The 9,603-nt window shown below is 46.3% G+C and overlaps 1 protein-coding gene across 1 annotated transcript; it reads left to right on the top strand.

Moving 5' to 3' along the window:
- Window positions 1-1,170: 1,170 nt before the first annotated feature.
- On the top strand, window positions 1,171-9,386 carry LOC122935997 (cytochrome c oxidase subunit 7A-related protein, mitochondrial). Its single transcript, XM_044291979.1, has 3 exons — window positions 1,171-1,324; window positions 7,748-7,876; window positions 8,789-9,386. Exons 1-3 carry the CDS (start codon window positions 1,253-1,255, stop codon window positions 8,927-8,929), a joined length of 342 nt encoding a protein of 113 aa, XP_044147914.1. The 5' UTR covers window positions 1,171-1,252; the 3' UTR covers window positions 8,930-9,386.
- The last annotated feature ends 217 nt before the right edge of the window (window positions 9,387-9,603 follow it).

Raw genomic sequence — 9,603 nt, forward strand, 5'->3', positions numbered from 1 at the left:
ATAAGGGAAAATAATAGCATTCTGAATACAGAATGCATAGTACAATAGGGCTGGAGGGGTTAAAAAATAATAAAAAATAATTTAACTCACCTTAATCCACTTGTTCGCGCAGCCGGCTTCTCTTCTGTCTTTATTTTTGCTGTGTGGAGGAACAGGACCTGTGGTGACGTCACTCCGGTCATCACATGGTCCGTCACATGATCCATCACCATGGTAAAAGATCATGTGATGACCGAAGTGACGTCACCACAGGTCCTGTTCCTGCACACAGCTAAGATGAAGACAGAAGGAGATGCCGGCTGTGCGATCAAGTGGATTAAGGTGAGTTAAATTATTATTATTTTAACCCCTCCAGCGCTATTGTACTATGCATTCTGTATTCAAAATGCTATTATTTTCCCTTATAACCATGTTATAAGGGAAAATAATAATGATCGGGTCTCCATCCTGATCGTCTCCTAGCAACCGTGCGTGAAAATCGCACCGCATCTGCACTTGCTTGCGATTTTCACGCCGCCCCATTCACTTCCGTGCGGAAATCTTGCCCGTGTGAAAGGGGCCTAAGTGTCTGATCGGCAGGCGCCCCCAGGGGTCTGACCCCTTACTATCAGACACTTATCCCCTATACTAGGCATCACGACGAGCACAGATTCCACCTTTCATTTTGGACAACTCCTTTTCAAATAGGGGAGCAAAGGCCCCAATTCTCACGATCATCTGGGGTCTTACATTGGGGACCCCTCTGAATAGTGCATAAGTTGGCTTAATGGAAAAAAAAACCTTGAAAGCCAAAATTATTTGCACGCAAAATTGGTTAAAATAATAAAAACTGTTAAAAGTTGAAAAAAAATATTTAAAATTATAAGTACAGTAATCTTCCACCATTACAATCCTCATCCTGTTCCACAAGAGCCGTAAGCTGATCAGAGGCTGCCCTGTGAGGGTGACCCAGTAACTGCGGCCTCACACACAAGGTGACACCAGAGGGCTGCCCGAAACCGCCTGTCCCATCAACTTCACCACATAAAACGAATAATAGAGAACTGGATATCAAAATGATATGTATAATAAATACTAATTATTTAAAAAATATCCTGGTTTTGAAATGATGTCGGAAAATGAATCTCAACGCGCAAATGACAACAGGCAGGGTGAGGGCAGCCGCTGACGTCATCAAAGCGCGACGATTCAGCTTGTGGGGTCCTTCCCGGCGGAAAAGATCAGCGTCCGGAGACTGACTGAGGTCGCCAGCATGTATTATAAGTTCAACGGCTTCACGCAGAAGCTGGTTGGAGCCGCAGCGGAGGAGGCGTACAACCCTCAGGTGGGGAGGCCGGGGCGGCGCGGGGAGGCAGCGGGCACGACGGGAGACAGCACTGACCTTCACCGCAGGAAAGGGCTCTGTCACAGGGCGGCGGATTAGTGGATGCCCTCTGCTTACCAGCAGGGTGGGAGATATATATGTGTGTGCTGTAGTTGCCCATAGCAACCAACCCAATACCGCGTGGAATGTGTGAGCTGGCACTGATCAGGCTCCATTGGTTTCTTGCATTAGTTTTTATTACCCCCCCCCCCCCCCCCCCCAATACTGAGATTTCTCCTTTCTTTTCAATGGCTGCTGCAGGAGGAATGCACCCCCTCCCCACGATCAGTAACATGCGCCCATCGCCCCAGTTGGTGCTGGCTTCTATCTTTGGGGTATAACCTCTCTTTAACCTTGGAGCTGGTAATTTCCACATGTAGAGGAAACCCTGCAGGTTTTCTGATTGGGTTTACGGAGACTCTGCGGCCTCTTACCTCTTATTGCACTTTATTCTCACATTTTTTTCCAATGCGTGGGCGTCGCAGCAGAAATTCCCGTAGAGCACGTACATCCCACCGGACTGAAGTATTGCAGAGCTTTCCGTTGTGGGTTTGCAGGTGACACAGCATCAGGGCTGCACGACATTCGTCTTGTGACGTTATTGTAACGCTGGTAGCACTGTGACTGCAAAAATTAGGATTTTTGCGCAACTGTTGTCTCAGTGCAAACACGATCATGACAAGAAAGTCACGCTACCCGTCGCAGTTTGCACTGATAAAAATACAAAGTAATAGAAAATTGACCTGCGATTCAGGTTTTCGCCTACCTTTGCACAGGAGTGCAGACTTGCAGAAATTCCACACACATTTCTGTGCATTTCCGCATAGAAATCCACGTGTGCTACTTGCAGAATTTTTTGCCGCAGATCTCACCCTTCCATTGAAATCTGCACAAACAACTAAGGCTACTTTCACGCTTGCGTTGTGGTATTCCCGTTTTGAGATGCGGCAGAGGATCTCAAAACGGTTCAGTTTTCTCCCCAGTCATTTTCAAAGGGGACAGAACTGATGAGGATGCAGCACTTCAGTTTTGTAACCGCACACAAGCTGCGTTTTTTTTTTTTTTTGTCTAGTGTGCAAAACGGACCTTGCAGCAAAATCAATGTTGGGGCTTGTTCACGCGACCGTATGGCTTTTTCAGTGTTTTGCGGGCCGTTTGTAACTGATCTGTTTTTTTTCAGTAGGGTTTCCGGTTCTGTTTTTCCGTATGGCATATACAGTTTGCAGTAATTACATAGAAAAAAAATTCAATAGATGGCTCGGATTTCAATAGATGAACAGATACAATTTCCACACCCCTGGTCTTCTGTATCTTCCGACGCCCGGGACATGCAGTTCCAGGCGCCGGGCAGGTAGTTTGTTCAGTAGCTTACCCTGCTGCAGGCAAGTAGCAGGGCTCAGGTGGCTTTGTTTACCGGAGCAGTGGACGCAGTTGATCGGTGACGAGCAGTGATGCAGCCACGGTGACAGAGTGGGGGGGGGGGGGGCGTGGTGTAGTGACAGCGTGGGGAAGAAGAAATGACAGAGCTGGAGCGGTGGAGCAATGAAAAGTTCTGTCATGTCTCCTGCTCGGGGGGAGGAGCAGTGACAGAGCCGTTACAGAGCCAGGGGCATTGATAGAGCTCTCAGCTCTTCCAGCATCCCTTGAAGGGCCCACTTTCTGCAGGTGTTGTCAAACTGGGAAGGTGAGGGGGGTCCTTTCCATGCCACATCAGCAGCTAATTTGCCTAAACCACCTAGAGGTACGGGTAGTAATTTGCTAAGAGCAAGAGTGTGCGCTAAACTAATTGCTGTGATCACATTAAGGCCTCGTTCACACCAGGCAGTGCGTTCCGGCCTGATTCTGTCCAGAATGCACTGCACCGTGATTTGCAGGCAATAATAGGACATGTTCTATCTTTGAACGGAAATATAAAAAATGGAATGCATACGGAGTACAACGAGCCCTAAGTCAATGATGCCAGATCGTGTGTGCTTTTTTTTATTTTTATTTTTTTTTATCAGAAAAAAACGGATCAGTCACCCATTGACTTAGAAATGATTTTAGTGCCGCATCCGGTTTGTTCCATTTCAACGTAACACATCTGCACCCTAACTGAACGGATGCATCTGGATGTGATGACCTCAAACTGAACCATTTTGGTTTCTGCCGGATCTCAAAGCTGGAAACCTAAATGCAAGTGTGAAACAGGCCTCACATGCTGTGGATTTCAGCACAGAAGAAAAAAGCAAAGTGTACATGAGCTGACGGCTGATCTCATACACTCTGCTGGTACCGTACCGCGCTGCAGCTTTTCCGCACGCAATTGGCAACGTGTGCAGATAACCTTAAAGAAGAACTGCCGCAAAAATGTTATTCTCTGACCTTCTAGAAAGGTACATGATGTAATTGTCTTACCAGTGTCTGTATTTGTGCGTTATAGCCTCCCTTCTGGTCCTCAGCTGTGTCATGTGACCAACAATCAGACTTTCCAAATAAGGCCTCTTTCACACTTGCGTTCGTCCGGATCCGTCGTGTACTCAATTTGCCGGAATTACACGCTGGAATGATGTCAGAGCGCCCCATGCGCATGGATGACGTGATCCATGCGATCGTGTCATCCAAGCGCGTGGGGCGCCCTGAGGTCACTCTGAAGCGCCCCGGGAGCCGCACAGACGGTAAGTTTACTGCTTCCCAGCTCCCCACTACACTTTACCATGGCTGCCATGGTAACCATTCAGAAAAAGCTAAACGTCGGATCCGGTAATGCGCCGAAACGACGTTTAGCTTAAGGCTGGATCCGGATCAATGCCTTTCAATGGGCTTTAATTCCGGATCCGGCCTTGCGGCAAGTGTTCAGGATTTTTGGCCGGAGCAAAAAGCGCAGCATGCTGCGGTATTTTCTCCGGCCAAAAAACGTTCCGGTACTGAACTGAAGACATCCTGATGCATCCTGAACGGATTTCACTCCATTCAGAATGCATGGGGATAATCCTGATCAGGATTCTTCCGGCATAGAGCCCCGACGACGGAACTCTATGCCGGAAGAAAAGAACGCAAGGTGTGAAAGAGCCCTAACACAGCATCTTATGTGTGGACAGGAAGTCAGTTTCTCTATTCTTCCTATGGGAGCCTCAATGTCCGTCTCATAGTAATGAATAGAGAAGTAACCGACCTCCTGTCCTGTGTCAGTTGGAGATCAGAGTGCTGGTCACATGACACAGCTGAGGATCAGAAGGAAGGTGATAACTCACAAATACAATCCATGTACCTTTCTAACAGGTCAGAGAATAACTTTTTTTTTTTTTTTGCTGCCTGATAGATCCACATGTAAGTTATGGTGATGTCGGCACAGACTGATTTTTCTGCTGCATATTCTGTTCAATGTCTGCTAAGATGGAAGTTGTCATGATGAAGAATCCCTTTAGAGGGGAATTCTCTTCGACATTCGGGACATTTCTTGGGGATAAATGTTTGTACGAATGCTCCTTCCCAGTGTTTGCCTTCTGTAAATAAGTGGCTGATCACACGACCTATTGCTTGTTGGTCAGACGACCATTTGTATGCGCCACCTTTTGTCGGCAGCACGACTCCCTATGTGAACAAGTGACCGATCTGTCTCCTCACATTGCCGCCTGCTGTATTGCCCAAACGTTAATGAGCTTTTGAATCCCAGCATGCCAGAGCTTTGTGTGTGTGTGTGGTTTTTTATTTTTTTTATTTTTTTCGGGTTGTCCAGCTGGTAATATTCTGGATCAGTGAATGGAGCGGGTGCTTGTAATTACACTATACAGCTGCTCCACAGGAGACGAGACATAGTGTAATGAGGAGCGCCGCCTCCTCATCAAAAAGCTGGTTGGCTGGGGTGCTGGGTGTCGGACCCTCACCGATAATATACTGATGACAAAACGGCTGGACCACCCCTAACACTTCTGTCCTGTTCACAGGATAGGGGATAAGGGTCCCATTGCTGGGGGTCTGACCTCGGGGAATGGGTCACATGGAGGCGTTCTGGAAACCGATGCATCTTTTAAAATCGAGAATTGTGTATTTGCTTAAAAAGCTTCTTTTTAGGTCTGCCCTATGGGAAAGGGTAGTAAAGGTCAGGGTGATATCTGCTCTGCAGGAAGAGGCGGCTCTGCTACTCTGCAGGCTCCGTTCTCCCTCTTTGTCATATCACGAGACGCCTTCATGTGATAAGGGAACAGCAAATGACTCGTCTCTGATTTTAACCGCAGCAACTGGAGGTGGCAGATATAGGCCGGCTTTGTCGTTGTCCTGGCTGCTGACAAGTGCATGTGACGGGGCCGGTGAGAGAACAGCGCAACAGTTCTGCATGTTAGTTATTTTTACTCCTAATGGTCCACGGTCCCTTCTATCCCTGGTGGGTGACTCCAGCATGTCGGCTGATAAGGGAACGAAACCCAAAATAAGTCTGGCTGTCATAGATCAGCTCGACCTTCATTAGCAAAGCTTCATTTGTCACAGTTCTGACCTTCAAACTGGAGAAAGAAGGCTTTTTTTATTAATTTTTTTTTATGAAATTTTTTTTGTTCCCACGTTTTCCAGTTTAAGCTTACAGTGGGGAAATGAAGAGCTGACATAAGAACGGCTCTTCATGTCCCGTATTTAATAGGACGTTTGCCAGATGAGTCAGATTTATGAATAGCTTTTGGCAGACCGTGCACCAGAGAAGCAAATCGCCGCCGTCCGTGAGCTAGCGTCGATTTGCTCTGTAATTCACTCCAGTTTCTGCTGTAAATTTATAGTGAGTATGTGAAAAGCCACGCCCCCTCCTGCTAAGCCCATCCCACTTTTATGCAAACGTGGCGTAAAGTTTTTAAAGGGAGCCTCTTCAACTTGTGTTTGGCCTTTTAATGCAACCGAGGTATGTAAGGCTTGCAGAGACCGAGCATTTAACAGAAAAAGTAGCTTGTTCAAATATGCAAATGAGATGTTTAGTGCACCAGGGGTGGGCCTAGCCATCCAGTGCACCCTGGTTCAATCCCTCTTCTCAGTAAGCTTTTCCTTTCCCCTGTTGATTGGGGGAGACAGGACCAGGCTGCTGTGTGACGCTCTCGCCAGTCCCTATAATTTCAGGCCTGTGCCGTGTACCAGAATTTCGGATCGTGCTCGGTGCAGCATCTCTTTCCTGCCCTGGAGAGAACTCACTGAGCATGCGATGACGTTCTGGTGCGAGATCCGTGAACAGACGCCTTGTTACTGACGGGAACAGGCATCGGAGAGGCTGGCTGTGAAGAGAGTGAAACTTGTGTGCACTGACGGGCTAGGCCCTGCCCTCAGTGCACTGAATATCTAATTTGCATATTTAGACAAAGTGCTTTGTCTGCTTAAAATGCGACAGATTTCAAGGAGAAAGGCAATGACTGAGTCTCTGCAAACGTTACATACCACTCTGCTTAGTTTAAAGGGGTCCTCTCACTTCAGCAAAAGGCATTTATCATGCAGAGAAGGTTAATACAAGGCACTTTCTAATGTATTCTGATTGTCCATACTGCCTCCTTTGCTGGCTGGATTCATTTTTCCATGAAATTACACACTGCTTGTTTCCATGGTTACCACCACCCTGTGAAAAAGTTCTGGCCTCTCTGGTGGCTGGGACCATAGGAGCTCACGTAGGCTCCAATCCTGGCCACCTTGTATCTGCGCTGCAGCGGTGGTCATAACCATGAAAACGAGAAGTGTATAATGCGATGGAAAAATGAATCCAGCCAGAAAAGGAGGCAATATGGAGAATCGCAATACATTAGTAAGTGCCTTGTATATTAACTCTGTCTACATTGAGTGCCATTTGCTGAAATGACACAACCCTTTAATGGTCCAAAACAAGCTGTCAGAGTCCCTTTAAAAGAAGCTACAAATTTCTGAACAAAATGTCATTTGGAGCAACTGTGTTCAGCCTTTGATAATCGCCCTCCATATTGTTTTTGGCTGTCGGATACTTTTACTGCTATATATCATGCATGCAGGTGGCGGAGTGGCATCAGAGTCCCTTTGGCTCCCTGCTGCCGAGCAAGTGGTGCGGCACCATGTCTGTAATAGAGCCGATGGGGCATGCTGCGATGAAATCCAAGACCCGGGGATGTATAGAAGGACCCTATAGAAGGGTGGCCCATTCCAGCTGCATACAGCACAGAGGTTGGACTGACCTGTCCGGTGGCTGATCTTTCAGTTTTGGGGAAAACTCGCAGCGCTGGGGGTCATTTACGTTTCCTGCGTTGTGATGACAGAACACAATGATTGTGGCTGGTGTGATTGTAGTCTTCTTGTTTAACCTTTTTTATTGCTCTGGTGAAAATCGCTGAATCCCTAAATGTGTTTTCTATAGGGATCTAAGGTGATCGGTGCTCCCAGTGACCTGTTTTTCTTTTGCTGCACTTACAGGGGCTGAGACCATTCACTTACCCAGAGGCTCCTGCCCCCATTTTCGCCACTCCAACAAAACTTTCCAGCGAAGCGGGTTCTGAGTACCTCGGTAAAAACAGAGTGCCAGAGCTACAAAAGCTCTTCCAGGTAAGTTCTCGGAATCGGTTCAAGCCTATAAGGGTTAAGAAATGGTCTGGTGTTATATTAAACACATGGGGGGTCATTTATTAGGTGTATTTCTGGCGCAGATTATGCTGCTCACATCAGGTCTAAAAAAAAAACAACAAAAAAAACGCGGGGGTAAAGGGTCGGGCCGGTAAACCTGTCTCATTTATCATTTTCTACGCCTGTTTTAGGAAGCTGGCTTACATTTAGGCCTCTTTCACACTACCGGTTTTTTTGTCCGTTTTTTGCGTTCCGTATACGGTCCGTATACGGAACCATTCATTTCAATGGTTCCGCAAAAAAAACGGAATGTGTTCCGTATGCATTCCGTTTCCGTATGCATTCCGTTTCCGTATTTCCGTTTTTCCGTTCCGTTGAAAGATAGAACATGTCCTATTATTGCCCGCAAATCACGGTCCGTGGCTCCATTCAAGTCAATGGGTCCGCAAAAAAAACAGAACAAATACGGAAATGCATCCGTATGTCTTCCGTTTCCGTTCCGTTTTTTCTGAACCATCTATTGAAAGTGTTATGCCCAGCCCAATTTTTTCTATGTAATTACTGTATACTGTATAGGCCATACGGAAAAACGGAACAGAAACGGAACCACAACGGAAGCAAAAAAAACCGAACAACGGATCCGTGAAAAACGGACCGCAAAACACTGAAATGGACATACTGTAGTGTGAAAGAGGCCTTAGACTGGGGTGGCAACCGAAGTTATGTAGAGGCTGGGGCCACCAGCTATAGGTGTTTTTAGGACCAGCATCTAAAATGTCAGTCTTAATAAATAACACCCTTTATATCCTGTAATTGTTACATTATTTTTCTTTTTTTATATATATTTAAAAAATAATAATCAGTCACTTTTTTTTTTTTTTCTCTCCCTCTAAGAAACCAGATGGGATCCCTGTCCACTTAAAGCGAGGATTTCCTGATAAACTGCTCTACAGAACCACTATGGCACTGACAGTCGGGGGGGCCATCTATTGCCTCATAGCAATCTACATTGCCTCACAACCGAAAAAGAACTAGTCGAAATGGTTCCAGCAAACGTCTGAATTCTGTCCATAGATCACGTTTTATGCTTATTTTATGTATGTTTGGTTCAAAATCTACAGATCTTGCTCCCTCTGCAATACTACGACCGGTCCGCTTTTTCAATCCAGGTTAACGATGAGTCAAAATGATCCAGGCGGATCTCGCCATAGGGAGGCATTCACAGCAGCAGCATAGGGCGTCATCTGTTCACAGCTGTAGATCTGATCAATCATTTTTCCTCCTCTAGAAGAATGAGATCCAGGCTTGTGACTCGCTGTCGCAGGCTCCGACATCAAATGGTTCTATCATGTCTTTTTACATAAAGGCTGATGCTGCACCTTCACAAGGGAATAAGTCATGTGTACGATAAGCCACAAATGGAGAGAGATTAAAAATATTTAATAAAAAGTGACCGCAAGTGACGGACATTGTCTTGTTCCAGAGATGTAAATCTTGTAGTGACGTGCCAGTTTTTTTTATAATTAGCAAAATGGACCTACATCGCCTTTACCAGGTCCATTAATTCTTGCAATCTGGTCCATCATGTAAGTTTTCATGGCGCTCTGTCCTCGGAAGGCCCTTAAAGGGTTATTCTGACGTGGGAATTTGTGGCATATCCTGTGACTATCCCATAAGTGTCCGGATGGGAATAACCCTTTAACAGCACA

Source organism: Bufo gargarizans, chromosome 4 (genome assembly GCF_014858855.1).
Source record: "Bufo gargarizans isolate SCDJY-AF-19 chromosome 4, ASM1485885v1, whole genome shotgun sequence".
Taxonomy (NCBI): domain Eukaryota; kingdom Metazoa; phylum Chordata; class Amphibia; order Anura; family Bufonidae; genus Bufo; species Bufo gargarizans.